The sequence below is a fragment of the Stegostoma tigrinum genome, chromosome 27 (genome assembly GCF_030684315.1).
Source record: "Stegostoma tigrinum isolate sSteTig4 chromosome 27, sSteTig4.hap1, whole genome shotgun sequence".
Lineage (NCBI taxonomy): Eukaryota > Metazoa > Chordata > Chondrichthyes > Orectolobiformes > Stegostomatidae > Stegostoma > Stegostoma tigrinum.
The window spans coordinates 31,636,629-31,663,139 of record NC_081380.1 but is presented as its reverse complement, the minus strand read 5'-3'; the positions used below and the strand labels follow the sequence as shown (position 1 = coordinate 31,663,139).

At 40.8% G+C, this 26,511-nt stretch overlaps 1 protein-coding gene across 3 annotated transcripts in view; it reads left to right on the top strand.

Moving 5' to 3' along the window:
• The window catches only part of taok1a (TAO kinase 1a), a 150,854-nt gene that overhangs the window by 112,792 nt on the left and 11,551 nt on the right, over positions 1–26,511 (top strand). For all 3 annotated transcript variants that reach the window (XM_048557431.2, XM_048557432.2, XM_048557434.2), the window contains exons 14-18: positions 4,451–4,687; positions 7,682–7,810; positions 13,841–14,044; positions 14,407–14,646; positions 23,116–23,328. In XM_048557431.2, the coding sequence (XP_048413388.1) occupies positions 4,451–4,687; positions 7,682–7,810; positions 13,841–14,044; positions 14,407–14,646; positions 23,116–23,328 (1,023 nt within the window). The remainder of the gene's footprint in view (positions 1–4,450; positions 4,688–7,681; positions 7,811–13,840; positions 14,045–14,406; positions 14,647–23,115; positions 23,329–26,511) is intronic.

Genomic DNA, 26,511 nt, shown 5'->3' with positions numbered 1-26,511 from the left:
ACTCCCGACTAATCTCACCATTCCCGGCACCTTTCCCTACAGCCACAGGAAGTGCTATACCTGCCCCTGCACCACCTCCCTCACCTCCATCCAAGGCAAAAAAATAAACCTTCGACATCGGAACACCTGCGTGGTGTGTCCATCCTGAGCCGCCTCCAGCATCATGATGATGTCACCCACAAACTGGAGTAGCAGCATCACATATTCCCCCTCAGCCTACAGCCCAAGGCCTAAACATGGATTTTACCAATTTCAAAATCTCCCTACCCCACCGCTCCCCCGGCCTCATCCCATGACCAACCCTCCCTCTCATCCCTGCCTCCTTAACCTGGCACTACCTGTCCATCATCTTTTCCACCTACCGACTCCTCCCACCTCACTAGCCAATCTCCACCACTGCTTGCTTGCACTCGCCTATCACCATCCCACCTCCCTCCCAGCACAGCCCCACCCCTCCCCTCTGTTTATTTGAGTTACCTCCCCACCCCATTTCTGAAGAAGGGTGCCGACCGGAAACGTCAGCTTTCCTGTTCCTCTGATGCTGCCTGGCCTGATGACCTCTACACGTTGTTCTCCAAAGCCCCTCAAGCTGTCTATTGACTTGACACAGACTATTCTCTACCTCTGTCTCAACCTCCCTTCATTATTTTAAAAAAAAAAGGACAAAGTGCACCTCTTAAAGCCATAATATCGTCAGAGATTATTTGCAAAAATGAGACCACACAGAATTGGAGACACCTTTATGACATACAATGATAGATCATTCAGATGTGAAGGCAAAACATGGAGATAAAGGGACTGTTCTTTGATTGGCAAAATGTTTAAGGTGACTTTCCCCTTATGTAAAAGTATTTCTCTACAATATGTTAGTAGACATTTTAAGTCATCATTGGTACATCATTGGTAAGTTGCCTGTATATTACTCAAGGACAGTTAAGAAACCTAATTTTTCGAGGGATGATGAGTTAGAGATAGATTTCAGAAATTCACTTTGCTCCGCCACCTACTGGACATGACTTAAAGCTACATTTTGTGGGATTTTCGTTTTTATTTTACACTTTACATTTTTATGTTACATTTAATATTAGCTTAAAATTGATATTAACATGAAAGACTCTGATAGGACATTATGCATCTGGAATAAATTTAATTGATTTTCTATAACCGTGCTTATGATGAGTAATGATCTAGCTCTGTCTTCAGATAAAATAGGTTTAGAGGGCGAGGCACAATGATTGCAGCTTCCAAATGCAATTCTGTCCTTAATTTAAATTTCCAGTCTCCCAGTTTTACTTTCTCCAGTCACTCATTTGCCCCTCATGTAGTGTTCACTTAATCCTGTAAATATCCAACTACACAGCTGTTCCTGTAACTCATAGTTTCACAACTATCCCTACACTTTGCAACTACTAACTCAACTCCTGTATTTCCAGCTCCATACCATGTCTTCCTTCATAAGAACATGATGAGCAGGAGTAGGCAAATCAATATCTTGAGCCTATTCCACCATTCAGAATGACCATGGCTGATTTCATTTTGGCCTCAAATCCACGGTCTAGCCCATAAACTTTCAATCCAGTACTAAATAAAATATCTCTATCTCTAAATAAAAATCTGTCTTGTCTCCTTAAATTTGCTCAGTGTGCTGGCTTCCAACACACACTCTGGGGTAGGGAATTCAACAGATTCATCACCCTTCGAGACTGTTTTAAACCTGCTATTACACCACAATAAGAATATCAGCTTTGTCTATTTTGTCAATCCCTTTTAATATCTTATGCTTCATTTAAATTTCCTCTCTTCTAAACTTGACAAAGCATAGAGCTAAATTGATCAATCTCTTTTCATATTACAAACCTCTGAACTCTGGAATCAATCTCTTCAACCACCCCTCAAACTGCCACAAATGCAAATAGATCCCCCCCTCACTTAAGAGGGCCAGATCTATACACAGTGCGCCTGGTGTGCCTCTCTAATTCCTTGTACAGTTGGAGCAACACTACCCTAATTTTATATGCTATTCCTTTATCAATGTATACCAACATTTTATTTGCCTTCCTTCAGTTCATCTTAATTATCTACGAATATCTCCCTTCTACATGAATCTAAATAAAAGGAACTACAATGGGAATGAGACAGAAGCAAGATATGTTAAATTGGGGAACATTATTTGAAGGGATAGCATTGGGTTGACAACAGCAAATATTCAGAATGCGTGGAGGAACTGCAATAATTGTTCACTCCGGTTTGACTCAAGTGAAACAGATATGTTGGCCTGACCATGACTAACTGGAGAAATTAAGGATGGCACTGGATCTAAGGAAGAGTCCTATATAAATTGTCCAAAACAAGCACTAGACCTGAGGACTGGGAGCAGTTTAGATTTTAGTAAAAGAAGATAAAGGGATTGATTAAGAGTGACAAAATAGAATATGAGAATAAGCTTGCGGAGAACATGCAAACTGATTGTAGAAGCTTACATTGGTATACGAAGAGAGAAAGATTAATGAAGACAAATGTAGGCCCCTTTCAAAAGCAACGGTAAGTTATGATGAGGGGAAAAGAGATGGCAGACCAATTAAATACATAGTTCTGCCTTTACAAAGGAGGATGCAAATAACATTGCAAAAATGTTGGGGAACACAAGGTCTAGTGAGAGGGAGGGACTGAAGTAAATCTGTATTGGTAGGAAAACAGTATTCGGAAAATGCACAAGCTTATAGGTTGACAAATCACGAGGGCCTGATAGCGTGCATCTGAGCATTTAAGGAAATGGCCATAGAAATATTGGATTAATTGGTCGTCTTCTTTCAAGATTCTGTAGATTCTGGAACAGCTGCTATAGATTGAAGGGTAACTGATGTAATGCCATTTTTTCTATTTTTAAAAAAAAGTAGCTAGGAAACAAGGAATTTTTAGAGTCTGTAGCAGGGAAAATTCTAGAGTCCATTACAAAATTTAATAGCAGAGCCCTTGTGCAACAGTGACAGGATTGGACAAAGACAGCATGGATTTCTGAAAGGGGAATCATGCTTGACAAGTAGATTGCAATCTTTCATACAGATACAGAGTTGATGAGGGGGATCCAGTGGATGTGGTTTACTTGGACTTCGATGATGCTTTTGATAAGGTCCCACATGCGAGATTTGCATGTAAAATTAAAGCATGTGTAATATGGGTAAGGGTACTGAAATGACTAATGAACTGGTTAGCAGATAGGAAACAGAGTGGCAATAAACAGGTTATTTTCTGAATAGCAGACAGTGACCAGTTCAGTACTGCAGGAGTGAATGCTTGGATTCCAGCTAATCACCATGTGTATGAATAATTTAGATGAGGGAAATCAATGTAATGTCTTCAAAGTTTGTAGATAAGACAAAGCTGGGTGGGAGGGTGAACTGTGAGAAGAATGCAGAGATATTTCAGTGACATTGGATAAGTTGAGTGAGTGGGGAAAATGCATGGCAGATGATATATAAAGTGGATAAATGAGGTTATCCACTCTGGTAGCAAAAACAGGAAGGCAGATTTTTATCTGAATGGCAATAGATTGGGAAAGGGGGAGATGTGATTAGACCTGGGTGAACTTCTACACCAAAACCAAAACAACAATTACAGATGTTGAAGATTTGAAATAAAAGCAGATATCGCTGAAGAAACTCAGCACACCTGGCAGCATCTGTGGAGAGTAATGGTGAGTCTAGTGACCCTTCTTCAGAACACCTGAAAAAATTTTAGTTACTGATGAAAAAGTGGTGGGATGAAAAGTAATTTACCTTTTTCCAGAAGTTGGGACAACATTACATGATTGTACAGTCAGTTTGAGGTATTTCCCATTACAAATTGTGGACATAAGCTTTTGTGGTAAAAATTATTATTCCATTGAACTGTGACAAAAATCTGACAACAGCACATAGTGGAAATTTATATCTAAAAGCCTGATTAAAAGGTCATTAATATAGACTGGAATCCTGTCTTTAGACTTACAAGGCAATTGAACATTTTGTCTCCAGTGAAACCATGTGCATTCAGGACATAGTGGAGCAACCTGTTGATGCTATCTTAATTGCAGTAAAACTGCTGCACCAAACTATTCTTACTATAAGGTTATCTTTAAACTTGTTTTTCAAACAAATATTAAATCATAATACATAATGAATTCATTCTAATGGAATGCGACAAAGATGTCAAGTAGTCTTGTTGGCATAAAAGCTAATTGAGTGAACTCTGTTCAAATATCTTACTTGAAGATAGTTACTGGGTCTTATCTTAATTTGCAGTTTAAAAACTGGTCGCTCATGAGTATGTGCAAAGTGTTGAATACTATTGGGATAAATTTTGCTATAGTTAGTTTGAACAAACACTTAAGAATTTTCAGAAGTCATTTTGAGCTTTTCATTGTGGTTCATGACTGTTAAGTCAATACATTGCTTTATATTGTATCTTTCAGGTTACAAGGCAAATACAAGAGCATGAACAAGATTCTGAGCTTCGGGAGCAGATGTCTGGTTATAAACGCATGCGACGCCAGCATCAGAAGCAGCTCATGGCGCTGGAAAATAAGCTCAAAGCGGAGATGGACGAACATCGCCTGCGGCTTGACAAGGAGCTAGAAACACAACGTAACAGCTTTGCTGCAGAAATGGAGAAACTTATTAAAAAACACCTCGGTATTATGGAAAAAGAGGTACCTTGCATAAATACTTGCTTCCTTACTTAGTGCTGTGTTTATACTGATTGATATATCAATGTTTAAGATGACAATGCAATTAATATTGTGATCTGGGTAAAAATTACTAATATCAGTGTCTGTAATTGTGGTTTTGCATTGATACTTGGCTTTACAGCAGAACCCACTTTTCATGTTGATCCTTGTTGAATAGTTGAAACTGACATAGTCAAACTATTTATTCCAATGAGTTAAAGAAACCTCCCACACCTCATAACCTGGAAAAACTGAAAACACAGTATTAATGTGTCATCCAGGTAAAATAACCAGAAACAATGAGCATTGTACTTCATTTTCAGATAACCTTGCATGCTGTATTTGCAATGAGATTAACAGAAAATACCAATAGTACATATTAATTGAAAACCTTTTTCAAACTTGATCCTGTTTAAGAATACAATTTCGGCGATGGCATGACAAACAAACAGCTTGCAATACAAACAGGTTTTGGCTGCACTTCTAGTGAGAATCCTCTGAAAATAAAAATCCTAGCTCTAGAGTTGTGCCAACAATGGAAAAGTTTTGGGAAAAATAAATTGCTAAACAGCAGAAAAACCTACATTTCTATAGTGTTCTTTATGTTGTAAAATATCTCATAGAAGTTCACAGTAGTGTAAATTAGTCCCTCAGCTGAAGAAAGGTATGAGGAAAGATTATTAAAAGCTTTTGACTCATAGGTAGTTTTCAAAGGGGATACTGACTGACAGTGGAGAATGAGGTAGAGATTTAAGGAGGGAATTTAAGAGCACATAAGGATAACAGTCAAGATAGGATTATAGGGTGTGGGTAAGCACTTAAGGCTTGTGGAATGCGTAGTTCCAGCAATTGAAGATTTTGGAGGTGGGCAGAGAGCAAAGCTATAAAGGAATTCAAACATAAAGATTTTAAATTGGTAAATTTGAGGTACTGTACGTCAGCAAGCACAGTGGTGATGGACAAACAGATATGAACTTATTGTTGGATATTATGCAGAGTTTGGAAGAGTTGACATTTATAGAAGGTAAAGATAGGAACACAGCGAAGTAACTGAAGGAATAGTCAAGTCTGAAAATGGAGTGTATTTCATAATGCATTTGTACCTGTGTTTAAGGTGGTTGTCATTTTGATTTCAAAGCCTGAACCATGCTTTTGAATTAACTTTTTCCAAACGGTTCTGAGGTTTTTCCTAATCTCCTGTCTTGTAATCCTCTACCTCTTTCCTGTTTCCCAGTACTTAGCTGCACTATTTTTATGCCGCCACCTATCAAATGTAAGGGGTGTAGTGACTGAGGGAGAGACAGCTGAGCTCACGATAGGCTGATTTATGTCATTGAACCAGTGCTGTGGCACAACCAACAGATCATAGATGCACAAACAGGTCAAATGAATGCTCATTTTCTACTGCAGTAAACTATCCCTGCAATTCTAAACTAACTACATTTACTAACTGAATATTTAGCAGGTCAAAATCAGCCTCAGCTGATTAGAGCTACTACAGAGTTAGATTTTTAAGAGGATAAATTCAGAATTCCTTATTTTTTTAAAATTGCATCATTGCATGTCATGTGACATTTTAGAATCTGGGTATTTGTAACATTATTCCATCATGCAGAAACTATCTGTCAAACTACTGATTGTCATAAAAACTCATCCAGTTCACAAATGACCTTCCAGAAAAAGCAATACAGTTTTTTCGTCTACATGTTAGTCCATACTCAGAAATTGATGATTGTTAGTTGCCCCCTGAATTGGCCTTGCAAACCATTTAATTGTGCCAAACCATTCCTGAAAAATTGAAAAATACTAAAGATGAATAGACTGCCCAGCATTGACTCAGGTGCTTGTATCTACAGTAGCACATGCTGCTCAGCCAACCCTGCAAAATCTTAACATCAAGGAACATGTGCCAAAATTGGGAAATGTGTCCCACAGACTAGTTGCAAACAGCCTGAGATATTGAATTACACCTTACAGGCAATATCCCAAACATCGCCATTGCCATCCCTGGGTTTGTCCTGCTCCCTTGACGTGACAGTCCCATTAAAATTAAGTCAGTTTCAAGTGGCCCTGGGTATTCTTAACATTGTCATTGGACCCATGAGGTTTCACACATCAGCAAGTGGTCACTACCTGTCTACTGCTTACAAGGCTACAAGTCAAGATTATGATGGAATATTCTTCACTTCCCTGGTTGAGTACAGCTCCAACATTGAAGAAATTGCCAATCAGGACAAAGCAGTCTGCTTGACCTGCACGCCATTCATTAGAAGTAGACAGTGGCAGTGCTGTGTACCATACATAAAACGTATTACAGCAACTCGCCAAGCTTCCTTAAGCAACACCTTGCACACTGACCAATGTCACTGGAAAGGATGAAAGACAGAAAACATGTTGGAACACCATTACCACCCCTCCCCCACGTCAACAGCAACAACAACATAATTGTTCTTTCGGGGTTGTTGGGCCCAAGACCTGCAACCACAGCTGTATCTGTGGAATGACATCAGTAATTTGTGAAGAAACTCACCACCATCACCCCAAGGGCAGTTAGGATTAGACTAGAATTCCTCACCTTGCCAACCACATACTCCTCCCATGAAAGTGAAATAAAGAGGAATTGTAGCAATACTTAAATTAATGTTACTTTGACAATCATTTTCAGCCTCTGAAGGACTGATCTTTGTGATTCCAGAAAAACAGCTCAGATTACTAGTGGTTTTAGTGAGGGGTTTTATCACTTGAGGGTGGAGCAATAGTGTAGTTTTGGTTTTATGAAGCATTCTTCTACTATTGACATTGCCAAAACTTTCTGGACTGCCAAGCAATTAATGTATGATACACATCCATGCACCTTGATAATGCTGTGGGCAAAACGTCTGTCTGGGAGAGGGACAAAAATCTAGTTTTCCTTAAAGGTTCTAAAAAGGAATCTGTTCTTACGTCTCAAAACATGTTTCTTGTCATTTTGTTAAGACCAAAGCAGTTTCTACTGAAGAAAAGAAATTTCAGCAGCACATACAGGCTCAGCAGAAGAAGGAATTAAATAGCTTTCTTGAATCCCAGAAGAGAGAATATAAGCTACGCAAGGAACAACTAAAAGAGGTAAAAAGATGCCTATATTCCATTTGCAATAATGGGTAATCATCTTCAGAGAGTCAGCACAAACACAAAGCTAGGTGGCTGCCTCTTGTGTTGCAACTGTTCTGTAATTTTGCTAAAACTTTGTAGATCAGGTCATTTGTATGAAGCATCTCTAAACTATTGGCCTAGTATCACAATCAACACTGTTTTGCAACAGTGTCATAGTGAATTTTCCACTGTTAAAAATTGAAAGACTGACTTAGGTGAAAATCTAGAACTGGTAGCACTGTTTCCGTTAATGTCAGCATGCAGTTAAAAGATTTTTTAAGTGAAGTAAAAATGTTTAGTTTTACTTCTTATGAGTGTGAGTTTTCTGTGTGTCGTATTTACCTTCCTATTTATTTTCCTTTGTTATATAAGAATCATAAAATTTTACAGTACAGAAGGAGGGTATTTGACCCACTGTCTGTACTGGCTTCTGAAAAAGCAACCCAGTTAGTCCCACTCTCCAGTCCTATCTCCATAGCCCTCTAACTTCATTACTTCCAAATATACATTCAGCTCTTTTGAAGCTGTCTGTGGAAACCACTTCCATCACTGTCCCAGGCAATGCATTTCAAATCTTAACAGCTGAGTAAAGATGATTATCTTCATCTCAAGTCTAGCTGTCTTGCTGAAAATCTCTGAAATTGTGACCCCCAAGTTACTGACATAACAATGGAAACAGAATATCATTCTTTACCCTGCCAAAATTATTCATAATTTGGATGTGAATTTGCTCGCTGAGCAGGAAGGTTCGTTTTCAGACGTTTCGTCACCATTCTAGGTAACATCATCAGTGAGCCTCCGACAAAGCGCTGGTGTTACGTCCTGCTTTCTATTTATCTGTTTAGGTTTCCTTGGGTTGGTGATGTCATTTCCTGTTCTTTTTCTCAGGTGGTGGTAGATTGATTTGGAGCCAATGTGTTTGTTGATGGAGATCCGGTTGGAATGCCACGCTTCTAGGAATTCTCTTGCGTGTCTCTGTTTAGCTTGTCCTAGGATGGATGTGTTGTCCCAATCAAAGTGGTGTCCTTCCTCATCTGTATGTAAGGATACTGGTGATAGTGGATCATGTCTTTTTGTGGCTAGTTGATGTGCGTGTATCCTGGTAGCTAGCTTTCTGCCAGTTTGTCCAATGTAGTGTTTGTCACAGTTCTTGCAAGGTATTTTGTAAATGATGTTTGTTTTGCTTGTTGTCTGTATAGGGTCTTTTAAGTTCATTAGCTGCTATTTTAGTGTGCTGGTGGGTTTGTGGGCTACCGTGATGCCAAGAGGTCTGAGTAGTCTGGCAGTCATTTCCAAAATGTCTTTGATGCAAGGGAGAGTGATTATGGTTTCTGGGCAAGTTTTGTTTGTTTGTTTGGGTTTGTTGCTGAGAAATTGGCGGACTGTGTTCATTGGGTACCCGTTCTTTTTGAATACGTTGTATAGGTGCTTTTCTTCTGCTCTTCGTAGTTCCTCTGTGCTGCAGTGTGTGGTGGCTCGTTGGAATAATGTTCTAATGCAGCTTCGTTTGTGGGTGTTGGGATGATTGCTCCTGTAGTTCAGGATTTGGTCCGTACGTGTTGTTTTCCTGTAGACGCTGGTTTGAAGATCCCCAATGGCTGTTCGCTCTACTGTGACGTCTAGGAATGGCAGTTTGTTGTTGTTTTACTCCTCTTTTGTGAATGTTATGCCAGTAAAGGGTATTATTGATGGTCTTGAAAGTTTCCTCTAATTTGTTTTATTTAGTGATGACAAAGGTGTCATCCACGTAGCGGACCCAAAGTTTGGGTTGGATGATTGGCAGAGCTGTTTGTTTAAGCCACAAACGAAGCTGCATTAGAACATTATTTCAACGAGCCACCACACACTGCTGCACAGAGGAACTACAAAGAGCAGAAGAAAATCACGTATACAGCGTATTCAAAAAGAACACAGACTGCTGATTTTCTCAGCAACAAACCCAAACAAACAGACAAAACGTGCCCAGAAACCATTACCACTCTCCCCTACATCAAAGACATCTTGGAAATGACTGCCAGACTACTCAGACCTCTTGGCATCACAGTAGCCCACAAACCCACCAACACACTAAAACAGCAGCTAATGAACTTAAGACCCTATACAGACAACAAGCAAAACGAACGTCATTTACAAAATACCTTGCAAGAACTGTGACAAACACTACATTGGACAAACAGGCAGGAAAGCTAGCCACCAGGATACACGAACATCAACTAGCCACAAAAAGACATGATCCACAATCACCAGTATCCTTACATACAGATGAGGAAGGACACCACTTTGATTGGGACAACACATCCATCCTAGGACAAGCCAAACAGAGACACGCACGAGAATTCCTAGAAGCGTGGCATTCCAACCGGATCTCCATCAACAAACACATTGATTTGGAGCCAATCTGCCACCACCTGAGAAAAAGAACAGGAAATGACATCACCAACACAGGAAGTGACATCACCAACGCAAGGAAACCTAAACAGATAAATAGAAAGCGGGACATAACACCAGCGCTTTGTCGGAGGCTCACTGATGTTACCTAGGGTGGTGACAAAACGTCTGAAAACGAACCTTCCAGCTCAGCGAGCAAACTCGCATCCAGAACCTCAACCTGAGCTACAAATCTTCTCAAAACTCGCTATTCATAATTTATCACCTCAATAAGGTCACCTAAATCGACCCTGCTCCAAAGAGAATAAGCCCAATCTCTCTCAGCTTTCCTTGTATCTAAAATCCCTCAATTTTGGTATCATTCTCATCAGCTGTGTTTGAACTCTGTCCAGGGATTTAACACCTTTCTTAAATAATGTGCCCAGAACTGAACACACTGCTCCAAATGTAGTCTTCTGACCAGTGATTAATAGAGGTGCAGCATTGCTTCTTTGCTTTCATGCTGTATGTCTCTATTTATAAACTGAAGCATCCTATAAGATACCTTTACTACTGTTTCAACTTGCCTGGCCACCTTCAGAGAATTGTACATGTCAATGCTGAGGTCACTCTGCTCTTGTACTCCCCTCAAAAGTTGGACCAGTGAGTCTGTATTGTCTTTGTGTTTCTTTTACCAAAATGCATTACCTCACATTTCTCTGCATTGAAATTCAATTGCCAGGCGTCTGTGCATTTGGCCAACTTGTCAGTGCCCCTGTGAAGTCGCTCAGTGTCATCCCTTCAATTCATTATTTTCTTTAGTTTAGTATCATCTGCAATTGAGATTTTTGCCCTCAACATCCATCTCCAACTCATTTATGTAAATTCATATAAATATAGGTTATATATCTAAATGTAACTAAATTAACTGTACACCTCTTCATTAGTTTCGACTACATAAGGCTACCAGAACTGATCTAATTCATTTGTAAAGAGGCTGAAAAGGATGTCAGCCAAAAAAAGTAGCTATCTGGACTGCCAAAAGACTTCAGGGTTTTCAAAATGTAATGTAAACGAAACAGTAATATTTATGGCCAAATTACCACCCCAGCAATTGCTGTATTCTGAAAATAGAGAATTTATACAAGTTGGCCAGACTTAAATTATGTTGTCAGCAATTATTTTAGTTCAGAGTCCAGAAAATTGGCATTAAATTTTTAAAAGTAAATTAAATCATAGGTGCTTATCTCAAATAAAATTTCAAATACATTTCAGTCTAAATTGAAAAGGAAAATGACGTAAGACTACCTAAGCCATATGTACTCGTCTTGTTTTTGAGTGTATCGCCAGTTAATGTTAATACCTGTGAAAAGTTAGAAACACCATGGCAAATTTCTGGAAAAACTTTCAGAATATAATTCATGACTATAGAAAGCTCCTCTACAAGTTTCCAGAGTATTCAACCATGTACTTAACTGCATCTATACTCATGCTTAAATTATTCCCCAAGTTTCCCTCTGGAAGATTGAAAGCAATCATCCTAATTTGACCCCTAACTTGACCTCTTTTATTATTGTGTCTGTGTGTCAACAATGTTATCACCTTCCTTCTAAAATTTATAATTTATCCTTTTATGTCTTTATTGTTGCAAAAACAACCCTCCACAATGAATCTATATCTTGATCCTGTACTTTTTTTTTAATCTTGAGTTTAAACGAAGAGTAAAGAACATAGAACAGTATAGTACAGTACAGGCCTTTCAGCCCATGATGTTGTGCTGAACTTTTACCCTAACCTAAGGTCCATCTAACCTCCACCCCTACGTTATGCTATCATCCGTATACCTATCTTATAAGCTACCACCACTCTAGGAAAAAGTCTCTGGCTGTCTACTGTCTATACCTTTGATTATTTTGTACACCTCTATCAAGTCACCTCTCATCCTTTGTCGTTCTAAAGAGAAAAGTCATAGCGCACTCAATCTTTCCTCGTAAGACCTTCCCTCCATTCCAGGCACCATCCTGGAAAATCTCCTCTGCACCTTTTCTAATGCTTCCACATCTTTCCTGTAATGAGGTGTCCAGAACTGGTCTCAATACTCCAGATGTGGCCAAACCAGGCTTTTGTATAGCTGGAGCATAATTTCACAGCTCTGGGAACTCAATCCTTCTATTAATGAAAGCTAACACACCATATGCCTTCTTAACAACTCTATCCACCTGGGTGGCAGCTCTAAGGGAGCTGTGAACATGAACCCCACAATCCCTCTGCTCCAACACACTACCAAGAATCTTTCTGTTAACCCTGCATTCTCCTTTCAAGTTTGTCCTTCCAGAATGAATCACCTCACAATTTTCAGGGTTAAACTCCATCTGCCACTTCTCAGCCCAGCTCTGCATTCTATCAATGCCCCTTTATCACCTAGAGCAGCCCTCCGCACTATCCACAATGTGAACCCCCCCCCCCCCCCCGTATCGTCCGCAAATTCGCTAACCCACCCTTCTACTCATTCATCCAAATCATTTGCAATATTCCCAAATTTCCCAGTATCTCAGCATAAATTATTGTCCCAGCTTTTGCATAAAAATGGTTTTTGGCTTCTTGGTTTATGAAAAAGTTAATCAAATTTATCAACACAGCTACCCACTGTTAAGACCTTTCCTAAAATCAGGATGTACACTTAGTGGGAAATTCATACTGTAAATCTTGTCTCTCGCCATTACAATGTAGCATTGAAAATATGGTGACATCATTGAGTGCAGGAACCTGAATGTTGTGTACAGACTTGTATCAGTAAAGACTATGAATCTGATTGTAGTTTCTAACAAGAGCAGTACAACCATAGCTGCAAGGGTAAATTAAGAGAATGAACAATGATAGATCATATGATTTTAATTTTAATTGTTGCCGTAGAACATGTTACATAACTTGAGGCTTGGGGACTGCTTTGCAGAACACTTACGCTCAGTGCACAACAAACAACTACACTTCCCAGTCGCGAACCATTTCAACTCTCTCTCCCCCCCCCGCCAAACTCCTCGGACGACATGTCCATCCTGGGCCTCCTGCATTGCCACAGTGATGCCACCCGAAAGGTGCAGGAACAGCATCTCATATTTCGCTTGGGAACCCTGCAGCCCAACGGTATCAATGTGGACTTCACAAGCTTCAAAATCTCCCCTCGCTCGGCCACATGCCAAAACCAGCCCAGCTAGTCCCCGCCTCCCTAACCATTCCTCCCACCTCAAGTCCCACCCCCATCTCCTACCCACTAACCTCATCCCGCCCCCTTGACCTGCCTGTACTGACCTATCCCCTCCCTAACTCCCCACCTGCATTCACCTTCACTGGCTCTAACCCCGCCTCTTTGACCTCTCTGCCTTCTCTCATCCTATCTTCTCCTTTTATCCATCTTCTATCCACCTCCCCCTGTCTCCCTATTTATTTCAGAATCCCCTTCCCCTGCCCCACTTCTGAAGAAGGGTCCCGACCCAAAATGTCAAGCTTTCCTGCTCTTCTGCTGCCTGGCCTGCTGTGTTCATCCAGCTTCACACCATGTTATCTCAGATTCTCCAGCATCAACACATCCTACTATCTATGCTGCATGACTTGATGTTTTTTATTTTCTTTTGACAGGAGCTGAATGAAAATCAGAGCACTCCAAAGAAGGAGAAACAAGAATGGCTTTCAAAACAGAAGGAAAACTTCCAGCACTTCCAGGCTGAAGAAGAAGCCAATTTACTGCGGCGGCAGCGCCAGTATCTAGAACTGGAATGTCGACGTTTCAAACGGAGAATGTTGCTTTCACGCCATAACCTTGAACAGGATCTGGTACGGGAGGTACGTTGTTTAACTGAATACTGAGTATTCTCAATATGAATAGTGTGACTGTGTAATCATTGTGTTTAATCTAGTACAGTTTTGAGAAGTTGAATATCTGTGCATGCTGAGAACAGTATACTTCTCTAAGTAAATAAAAATAAAGAAATTGACCTGACTTAGTACTAGGCCTATACTGTTGCTGTCTATGGATAAAGGCAGTATTAGGAAAAAACACCTGCTCACCATCAAGATGAGCAGCCATCTTCTGTAATAAGAAAAATGTGTGTAATGTTGGATTTCATGCTGCATGTCTTACCAGTTGAACACTAGATAATTTATATCATGCCCTCACATTTTACAGTAGATATTATTTGTTTTAGGAGCTCAACAAGAAACAAACACAAAAGGATCTGGAGCATGCTATGTTGCTGCGCCATCATGAGTCCATGCAAGAGCTAGAATTTCGCCACCTCAATACTATTCAGAAAATGCGTAGTGAGCTAATTAGACTGCAGCACCAAACTGAGCTTACTAATCAACTGGAGTACAATAAACGGAGGGAGCGAGAGCTGCGGCGAAAACATGGAATGGAAGTCCGGCAGCAACCTAAAAGTCTAAAGGTAGTGGTGGTTCTTCTGAAATTAAAAAAATTGAAGTATACTTTTGTTTTCGTCTCTGTCTGTGTCTCCCTTTCTCTTCTTCTACTACACCTGCCTCTGCTGCCATGCATCTACAAGAGTGATTAGCATTAGATTGTTGCAGTTGTTATACTTGCTGTTGTGTGGTGGTGTGCAAAACTGGGTTAATGAACAATTCTGTTCCATCACTCAAGCTCTTTTCCTTGAAGGCACAGCTAAAATTGTAAGTTTTCTTTGTTATGGAATGATGGAGATGAGAATTTGTCTTGCCATGGCACAAAGCTACCTAATTTAAAGTTTTGTAGATTATAGTCAACCAGAAATGCATTTTAGATCAGCTTCCAAAACTGACAATTTAACCAATTTATGCTCTTACTGATATATTTGTCTAAGCAGCTCTGGTTTTCCAGCCTTGTTCCTTTTTATTTATTTATTTCATTGGGTATGCATAGTATGCCTAATGGCCTGGCATATCCTTCACTCAACTATTAGCATCAAGCCATGGGATTAGCCCTGGTTAAATAGCGAGAGCTGAAGGGCATGCTAGGAGCAGCACCAGACCTACCCTAAAATGAGGTGTCTGCCTGGTGAAGTGACCAAACAGGATTATTTACATGCCACACGGCATAGGCAGCGAAACAGCTAAGCAGTTCCACAACCAATGGATCAGATCTAAGCCCTGCAGGAGTTCCTGTGCCCAACTATCTTCACTCACTTTTTCAACGATCCCCACCCCCAAAACATTCATAAAGTCAGAAGGGGGTATGTTTGCTGATGATTGTATAATGTTCAACGCCTCTCATGACACCTCAGAACTGAAGCAGTCTGTGTTCAAACACAGCCATATCTGGATAATGTCCAGGCTTGGTCTTACATGTGGCAAGTAACATTTACTCTACATAAATGCCAGGCAATGTCCATATCCAATTAGACACAAAAACAGAAATTGGTGGATAAGCTCAGCAGGTCCAATGACTGTTCCTCAGAATGGACCCGGAACATTAATCTGATTTCTCTTTAAGATGCTGCCGGACCTCCCTGAGCTTTTCCAGCAACTTCTGTTTTTTATTCTGACTTAAAGCATCTGCAGTTCTTTCCGTTTTTATCCAATAAGAGACAATTTAGCCACTGCCCCTTGACAGTAGTGTTACCATCACTGAATCACCCACTATCAACATCCTTGGGGTTACCATTGGCCAGGAACTGAACTGGACTTGCCACATAAACACAGTGGCTACAAGACCAGATGAGAGTTTAGAAATAAACTCACCCCCTGATTCCCAAAGCCTGTCCACCATCTACAAAGTACATGTCATGGATGGCAGCAGCTTCAACAACACTCAAGAAGCTTGACGCCATCCAGGACAAAGCAGCCGGCATGATTCACCCCACATCCACAAACATCTACTTCCTCCAATACTGACATTCAATAGCAGCAGGGTGTATGATCTGTAAATTCACAAAAATCCTTAGCACCTTCCAAACTCTCAGCCCCTTCCATCTAGGAGGACAAGGACAACAGCTACATGGGAATACCACCACCAGCAAGCTACTCTGATGTGGAAATATATCACCATTCCTTTGCTGTTGCTGGGTTAAAATCCAAGAATTGCTGCCCTAATAGCATTGTGGGTCACCCTAGAGCATGTAGGCTGCATTGGTTCAAGAAGAGCAACCAAAGATGGGCAATAAAATACCCAGCCAGTGACATCCACATGTCACATCCCCTTCAATCTGAAGCTGTGCTCCCAGGACTTAGTCTGTCTTACTAGTTGAAACATGTCCTCCATGTCCACTTTTTCCTAGAATGGAGGTAGCTTTTAGGAGGGCGTGTAGTTTTAAAGTGAAAGGAAATAGATATTGTGGACACATCTAAAGCAGGTTCTTTACTCAGAGTGAATCGGGGCATGGAATGCATTGCCAGTGAGTGTAATGGAGCTGGCCTCCTTAGGGGCATTTAAGCGGCTATTAAATAGGCATATGGATGATAGTATAAGGTAGCGGTGGAGGTTGGATAGATTTTAAGTTTAGGGTAAAAGTTCAGCACAACATCGTGGGCCAAAGGGCCTGTACTGTGCTGTACTATTCTGTGTTCTATCCAGGCCATTCAGTATTCTGTGAACTTCACTGAGATTCTGCATCCTCTGCTTGCTGCCTCCTCAACACTACTTGTTCCTCCACCTGAGTTTGTCATCTGCAAACTAAGCCACACACCGTCAGTTCCTTTGTCCAGATTGTTGATGTATAATGTAAATAGTTGTGCTCTGAACTCTGACCCCTGTGAAACTCAACTAATCAACAGCTGCCATCCTGAAAAAGATCCATACTCACTGCCTTCTGGTCAGCTAGTCCGCTATCCATGTCACTACCTTGTTCATAACACCATGGGCTTTCATCTTATTTAGAAGAAATTGTAGTATTTAGTTTATCAACAATGTAGGGCATTCCTGGGATCCAGTTGTAGGATTACGGTAACCATATTAACAGTTAAGACTTATCATGCTCACATGGCACCATTCCTGCCGCATATTTTTTTCTTTTTGAAGCATTGAGGTGTAAAATTTCTGTGTAAAATACACTCAGTGACTGGTCTCCACAGCTTTCTATGGTAATGAGTTCCACAGATTTCACCACCATCTGGGTGAAGAAATTCCATCCTGATCTCAGTTCTGAAAAGTCATCCCTTCAATCTGAAGCTGTGCCCCCAGGACTTATTCTCCCTTACTCGTGGAAACATGTTCTCCATGTCTACTCTATCCAGGCCATTCAGTATTGTGTGAACTTCAATGAGATTCTCCATCCTCTACCCCCTGCCGCCTCAACACTACTTGTCCCTCCACCTATTTTTGTCATCTGCAAACTAAGAAACACACCTTTGTCCAAATTGTTAATGTATAATGTAAATAGTTATGTTCTGAACTCTGACCCCTGTGAAACTCAACTAATCAACAGCTGCCATCCCGACACAGATCCACGCTGTCTTCTGCCAGTCAGCCAGTCCGTTATCCGTATCAGTACATTGTCCATAACACCATTGGCTTTCATCTTATTTAGTAGCTTCCTGTGTGGCATCTTGTTAGGGACCTTTGGGAAAATTCAGATAGATCGTATCATATTGTCTGTCCTTTGTCTAACTTGCTCATTACTGTCTCAAAGAATTGTAGCACTTCGTCAGGTATGACCTTCCATTGAAGCCATGCTGACTCAGCTCTATTTTACTATATACTTGCAAGAACTGTGCAAGCTCATTCTTAATAATGAATTTTAAATTCTTAACAGCTATTGAGGTCAGGCTAACCAATCAATAATGTCCTGACTTCTGCCACCCTCCTTCCTTAACTAAGAGAGTTAGATTAGCTATTTTGCTGTTGTATTTAGAATTCTTTCTCTTCAATGTTTTGGTTTGTTTTGCTGTGTTAAGGTGACACCAGAGTGTGTCAACACTATAAAATGCTTTTTACTCTGTATTTTTTTAAACAAAATGCACGTGATAATAAATAATTCAAATAAATTTTTCAGTCCTCTTGGACCCTCCTTGACTCCAGTGATGCCTGAAAGATCACCACCAATGCCTACTCAATATCCTCTGCTGTCTCCTTCAGAACCTTTAGAGTGTAGTCCATATGGGTGGTTTACCCACCTTCAGACTTCTCAGCTTTCCCAACACCTTTTCCTTGGTGAGGGCCTGTACACTCACCTTTACCCCCTGACTGTCTTGAAATTCTGGTATGTTCCTGGTGTCTTCCACAAGAAGATTGATGCGAAGTACCTGTTCAGTTTCTCTGCCATTTCTTTCTTTCCCATTACTCCTCCTCCAGACTTGTTTTTCAGCAGTCCAATGTCCACTCTTGCTTCACTATTGACTTTTATGTCTCTAAAAGCCACTTGCAATCTTACTTGTATATGACCAGCCAGCTTACTCATATTTCATCTTCACCCCCTTATTGTTTATTTTAAGTTGTCCTCTGGCTTTTAAAGGCTTTCTGATCTTCAGCACATTGTATGCTTTTTGTTGTGCTTTCTGCTTCCCTTGTCAGCAATGGTTGCCTCATCCTCCCCTTAGTATGTTTTTCTTCCTTGGGCATGACTTTTTCTGCTGCATCTCTGAAATTACCACCCCAGAAGTCCTTGCTGTTGCTGCTCCAGTTCCCTGCTAAGATCCCCCTCCAATCAACTGTGACCAGATCCTTCCTTATGCTTTGTAGTTACCTTTACTCAGTTGTAATACCATTCCATCTGATTCGCACTTCTCCCTCTCAATCTATAGGGTGAATTCTATCATGTTGTCGTCACTGCCCCCTTGGGGTTCCTTCACCTTAATCTCCCAAACTAGGTCCGCCTCATTAGACATTACCAAATCTAGAATTGCTTGTTTCCTAGTCGGCTCCACCACAAACTGCTCAAAATAAATTCCTGTAGACATTCCACAAATTTTTTGGCTTGAGATCCACTAACAACCTGATTCTCTTGGTCCACCTACATATTGATGTCCTCTATGATTATTGTAATTGTGCCCTTCTTGCATGCCTTTTTCCATCTCCTAATTACTTTCTGCTCCACATCCTGGCCTGTACATAGCTCCCATCAGGATCTTTTTCCCTTTGTGGTTCCTTAGCTGTACCCACACGGACTCTACACCTTATGACCCCATATTGCTTCTTGCAATCCATTTAATGCACTTTCATAATGAGGCAATCCCACTCCCTCCACCCATCTGCCTGTCCTTTCGATAAAATGCATATCTTTCTAAATTTAGTTTCCAGCCCTGATTCCCTTGCAGCCATGTCTCTGTGATGCCAGCAACATCGTACCTGCCAATTTCAATCCATGCTGCAAACTCAGTACCTTGTTTCGTGTACTGTATGCACTTAAGTACAATATCCCCAGTCCCATGTTGACCACCTCTGCCATGTCATTATTGTTCCCTTGTATTGCTATGCCTGCAGGTAGTTTCCTGACCCTTTCCATGCTCTGTCCTTTTAGTGTTATTTAATATTAAACTGTCCTGAGGCCCCCTTCCATTAACATTCCTCATGCAACTAAAACCCCTTACCAACCAACAATTAGTTTAAAGGCCCAACTGCAGCCCTAATTAGATGATTCAGTCAGACTCTGGTCCCACCATGATTCAACTATTCCATCGGATCACTTCCCTGGTACCAGTGTCCCATGAATTCTAACCCATTTCTGCCTCGGCAAAATCTGAACTACATGTTTTCCTGTTTTAATCTTGTTGACCCTATAATAATTAGCTCTTGACTCATGTAGTAATCTGGAGATTATTACCTTTTTGGTTCTGTTTTTTAATTTAGCTGCGCTCATTCTCTCAGCAGTGCATCTTTCCTCTTTCTACCTATATTGTTCATACCTGTGTGGTCCACAACAATTCAATCCTTCCCCTCCCACCGCACATTCTTCTGTAGCCCAAATGAGATACCCTGAACCCGGGCACCAAGCAGGCAGTATATTCTTTGGGATTGTTGATTCTGGCCAGAGTAAACAGTGTCTATTTCCCCTGACTATGCTGTCCTTAATTACAACTGCATTTCTCTTTTCTCCGTCCACTTGATTGACTCCCTGTACCACAGTGCTATGATTGGTTTTCTCATCCACTGTAAAGTTTCCTGGTCTCATCCACACAGGAAGCAAGAATCTCAAACCTGAGAGACTTGAGGTCTGAGACTCCTTCAGCACTACTTCCTGTACCCCTCTACCTGCCTCACCCTTAGTCGCATCCTCTTGTCCCTGATTACTGACTGAATCAAGATAGTTAAACTAAGGGTTGTGACTGTCTCCTGAAACAGGATTCATGTAATTGCTCCCCTGGTAGACAAACAGGAGGCCAGAAGAACACAGTAAGCCAGGCAGAAACTGGAGGAAAGGAACAGTCAACCTTTCGGATATTACCCCCTTTTAGGACTGGATGTAGGGTGAGAGAGGTGGTAGTGGAATGGTGGTAATAGGTGGACAGTAGTAGGTATGACCTAGTTGGTCAATGGGATGAATCAGGTTGGTGGCTGGAATAGAGGAGGTGGGATTGGTAAGAGAGCCGGGGGAAGGGTGGGAACATTGTTTGAAATTGGAGAACTCGGTGTTGAGTCCTTAGAGCTGTAGAATGCCCAGGTGGAAGACAAGGTGGTGTTCCTCAAATTTGCATCACGAGTCACTGTGACACTGGAGGAGGCCGAGCACGGACGTGTTGGACGGATACTTGGATGGGGAGTTGAAATGGGCAGTGACTGGGAGGTTAGGCTGGTCATTATGGGCCACGTGGAGATGGTCGGCAAAATGGTCATCTAGTCTATGTTTGGTCTCACCGAGGTAGCGAAGACCACATCGGGAGCATCAGATGCTTAGGCTGGGTTGGAGGAGATGCAGGTGAAGCTCTGCCTCACTTGGAAGGACTGTTTAGGGCTCTGAATGGAGGTGGGAGAGGTGGTGTGTGTTGCATCTTTTATGGTTATAGATTGGAGTGGGGAGTGTGATATGAACTAAGGAGCAACAAAAGGAATGGTCCCCGCAGAAGGCAGAGAGAGGTGGGGAGATGTGGCGGGGTCTAATTGGAGTTGGCGGAAGTGTTTAAGGCTGATGTGTTGAATGCAGAGGCTGTTGAGGTGGAAAGTGAAGACAAGGGGGATCCTATCTTTATTATGTTTGGAGAGGGCTGGTGGTTGTGGTTAAGCGCTGTGGAGCAGGGATTGGAGAAGGCACGATGGACGGCGGGGGTGTGGGAAAAGAGCATTGATTGGAAAAGGCAACATCTGGCAAGATCCAGCATCCTCCCAAGCAGCCCGGATGTCCGCCTTTTCAAACAACAATCTTTTCTTGTGAAAAATGCAACACTCCAAATGCTGCCTGGCTTGCTGTGTTCTTCCAGCCTCCTGTTGTCTACCTTGGATTCCAGCATCTGCAGTATTTTTTTGTCTCCTAACTCGTCTCCACCACACAGACACCGACGCGTGCACATAGCACCACCACCCCCCCCCCCACTTCCCCTGGACATTGATGTGTTGATGTGACTCCATCTCATCAACCCTGAAGCCAGAGTTCCTCATCAAGCAACCAGTGCTTGCTACAGATGTGGTTACTGTGAGCCACGATGCCCACCAGTTCCCTCATCATTCAGGTGCAATTGACCCGCCATCTCTGAGATAGTAAGAACTGCCGATGCTGGAGTCAGGCATAACACCACATGGAGCTGAAGGAGCACAGCAGGCCAGGCAGCGTCGGAGGAGCAGGAAATTTCTGAAGGGTTCCGACCCAAAACATCAACTTTCCTGTTCCTCTGCTGCCTGGCCTGCTGTGCTCCTCCAGCTCCGCACTGTTATGTCTGATTTGTTTACGTAGGTCTTAATTTGTTTTTGTTTTAATTCTACTGGCCTTTTAGTTTTGTAATCTAAATATTTCTCCTATTTACCTTCAATCTGAAAGTAACCTATAATAGTCAAGTTATCAGCTTTTTCCAGCCAGTAAGTTTGCAGTAATCCTGTGTCACTTTGTTTTGTGCTAAATTCCCAATCCTGGGTTTCAATTTTGCTGCTTAAAAATATCTTGCAAACTTTGGTCCAAAAATCAAGCAAAAGTATCTCTTCACCTTGGCACCACATTCCCACTCGAGCTGAGTTTCACTCCAGATATATTTCTTTCCTGACTCTGCTAAGCTTACTTACAGTTTAAAATGCCAAGGCATTGCATCATAGAAAATAAACTTAAAATTTTGTAACTGAAGCTTGTGATTTCTCTAAGATATTTTTAAGTTGGTAGTTTGAAATATTCCTCTTAGATTTTTGGTCTTAAATAAAGTATTCCTTGACTTTTGGATAGTAAAGTAATGCCAAAGCAAATAGTATTCTTTCCCCCCTAAATGTTCCTTAGAAGTTATCTACTTGAATAAAAACCACTATATTAGGTTGATTCCAGTGAGCCAGGAGAAGTAAAAGTATTTCATTAAAGCCATTCTCAGTAGGTCACTCACTTACGCCTGTGTTGTTGGTATCGTATAGATTTCTGAGGAAAGAAAGGAGCAACTCTATTTGGTCAGTGTGGGACAGAGAAATGCCAAATGTCTTATGATTTTTTTTTGATTTGTGCAATATATTTGTATTGACTGTGCTTCTTCCTTTGATTTTCACAATCACTGTCAGTTTGTTTAAAAAGTAACGGACCTTTAGAAGTATTATTGTGTGGGAGAACAGACAATTCATTTGAATGAATGAACGAGTTCTGTATTTTAATTGTAAAGGATATTTCATTTTGAAAGAAATAGTTAAAATTAAAGTGCAGAGTATAAATGTATATTTTTACAGGTATGTTATCAGATTATCTCTGCTTGCATTTCTACCACAGAAATTTTAAAAATTCCATATTGAACGTATATCTTCCTATTGTGTGGAAACTTAGAAGTGCTGATCGCTAGAGTAGTGTTTGAAACAAGTTTTATGTATTCTCTAGTCAAAAGAATTGCAAATCAAAAAACAATTCCAGGACACTTGCAAGATTCAGACAAGGCAATACAAGGCACTTCGCAACCATTTGTTAGAAACTACACCCAAGAGTGAACATAAAGCTGTGCTGAAACGACTGAAGGATGAGCAGACACGAAAATTGGCCATACTTGCTGAACAGTATGATCATAGCATAAACGAAATGCTGTCAACTCAGGCAGTAAGTATACAATTAAATTTTAACAATCTAACTTGGTTCAGTTGGGTGAATAGCTCCTTACATGGATTTTGTGAATATTTATTATCTAGTGAATTGATAGATTGGGCACCAAATATTAAAGTTACATGACATTAAGAAAAAACAAGAAAAGTTGGAAGGTTAGCTCTGATTTAGTCATTAGCGCATTTGGGACAGATGTCCTAAGTTCACAAAAGCAGGATGTAGAAGAGACAAAAAACAAATTACTGGGAAAACTCAATAGGTCTGGCATCTGGAGAGAAAGCAGAGTTAATGTTTTGGGTCCACCAACCCTTCTTCAGAACTGATTTATAGCTAGGAAAGGTTAGTATAAATGCTTAAGATGGGGTGGGGATAGGATAGGGAGGAGGGAGTGATAAGAGAAGATGGAACCTAGAAAGAGAAAACAACAACTGAGCAGACAAAGAAATGAGTAAAGGTCAGCCTGAGAGAATCAGTAACTGCTAATAAGAACCATTAGTGGCTGAGAATGGGTTGGTTGTGGTAGCTGCCCAGTGATGAGAAGAACTGGGCGTGTAGGGATTGGGGTAAGTACATGGGAGATGTGCTCAGACCCTAAACTCGTTGAACTCAATATTGAATCCTGAAGGCTGCAGAGTCCCCAAACGGAAAATGAGGGACTGTTCTTCCTGCTTGCAAGCCAGAGACAGATGTTGGCCAGGCAAGATTGTGTTGTGTTGAAGTGGCAGGCAACTAGAAGCTCAGGATCATTTTTGTGCACAGAACATAGGCGTTCTGCAAAGCAGTCAGAGATTTGTAGAAGAGGTTTTGGTATAGATGAGGAAATGATAAAAGGCATGAAGTTACTGAGAGGAGTGGTGTATAACCTACCTAGTAGTAACTTTGTGATAGATGAAGTATGAAGTCAGAAATGATGGGATCACTCCTGACTTGTCTAGATGAGTGCCACCCCATTAACACTCAAGAAGCTTGAAAGCCATTGGGACAGTGACCTGCTTACTTGGTACCACATCCACAAACATTTATTCTCTCCCAAGACCAATGCTCCATAGCAGCAATGTGTAGCCTTTACAAGATGCAGTGCAGAAATTCAACAATGTTCTTTAGACAGCACCTTCCTGACCCACAGTCATTACCTTCTAGAAGGTCACGTGCGCCACAAACTATGGTAGTAGCACTACTTGAAGCTCCCCTCTATTCACCATCATGACTTGGAAATATATCACTGTTCCTTTGGTGGTGTTGAACTTGCTCCCTAACATTATTGTGGACCTTCCTGCATCAAATGAACTGCAGTGTTTCAAGAAGGCAGCTATTACCACGTTGAGGGCAACTGGGGAATGGATATTAAATGCTGGCCCAGCCAGTGATGCCACACATTCCATGAATGAATTTTTTAAAAGGTATCATGATGACAGAGCTTTAAACAGACAGTCTTTGTGCTAATAACAAAAAGAAAGTATTTTTTTAATGCCAGTCTAATGTCTCCTCTGTCTTTTGGATGTGCGCAGAAGGTTTCATGGTATATTTTTCAAAGAAGAATGGGATCTCTTCCAATATCCTGGACACTATCTATCCCCAAATGGGAATCTGGAATTTGAAGCAGAAACTGAGAATAGTGAACCAGTCTCAAGGGACCAAATCATCATCATCATCATCATTATAAAATTAAATGATCACTTGCCACCTTGATGTTTGTGGCAACACGTGCTTGACACTCGTACTTGTACAAAACCATTAGTTTACTTGTTGTGAAGTGCTGTAGATTCAAGCATTCTCTTATGTCCTGTAATGATTCACATGTTGCAGTGGGTAAACACAGTTTCCTAGTTAATTCCTTGCTTATGACCGTAAACTGAAACCTAGAATTAAGATAGAAGAATCCTTTGAGAAAATATACAAATCTGGAGTAAATTGTGAACTTTTGATATATTTTGAAGTAACTTTTGCCATCAATAGTAACCAAACGTACGAAGGCTGGACAGCACTTTCCAAGAAGAGATCAAATTTGGGAAGATATGGTCAACCAGAGTAGAGACAATGCGAGAGAGGAATCTCTTAATATAGAAAATGATCGACAGTGACGGAAAAGAATAGAGATTTCAAAACAAAGAGTAAATCAGCTTAAGGGATAGCAGTTACAAAAATAGTAAAAGGTCAAAACAAAAGGTTCTATCTAAATTCATGTTACATTTGAAACAAAGCGGATGAACTAACAAATAGCAATAATTGTGATCCCATGTCTCATTACAGAGACAAAGCTGTAGCATTACATAGATTGCTACTGAATATTGAAGGATGTATGAAGTTAAGATTGTGGAAGGGGAGTTTCTATCAATAAGTTATATTTACAGGGAGAGATGATCTATGTTTAGGAACTGGGGTAAAGAAGCAGTTTAAGTAGAGATGAGTAATGAAAGTTGAAGTTCACTTGAGAGTGATGTACCGTCCTGTGAACGGTATAAAGAAATGGGAGCTTGTCACAGTGATACAGTGGTAATCATGGAGGATTTTAATCTGCATACAGACTGAAAAATCAGATATGTATCTATATGCGGTCCACAATTCCTGCCACTGCAAGGACAAGGACAACAGGTGCATGGGAACCCACCACTGGCAAGTTACGTCCAAGCCCCACATCATTCCTGACTTCAAATTATATTGTCTTTCCTTTACTGTTACGATGTCAAAATCCTAGAACTTCTCAACTATGGGGTCCCAACACCTAAAGGATTGCAGTATTTCAAGAAAGTGGCTTGTTGGCATCTTCTCAAAGTCAATTAGGAATGGGTAATGATTGCTAAATAGTGATGTCCATATCCTGTGAAAGAAAAATAATAATGTGGAATTAGATACTGTAAGTTATACAGTACCTAATACAGATCTTGCCACTCTCTAGGCTCCTCATGTCATTCACTATTACACAATCTATGTTACTGTTAGAAGTAGCCATTCACTATCCAAATTAACTTTTTTTTGTAATGCCTCTTTGGGGAATGGCCTTTTCACTCTTCTGTTACCAAGGTTAGAAATAAGTTGCAGGGAATCATAGACACAAAAAGTCGTACATAGCTTCAGGCTATTGGATTTCAGATTTGAATATTTTTCATCAAATGCAGCAAGAAATGATTTCTTCTGGAAATATAAGCTATCCATTTAACTTAGTGCAGTACTGTAAACTTC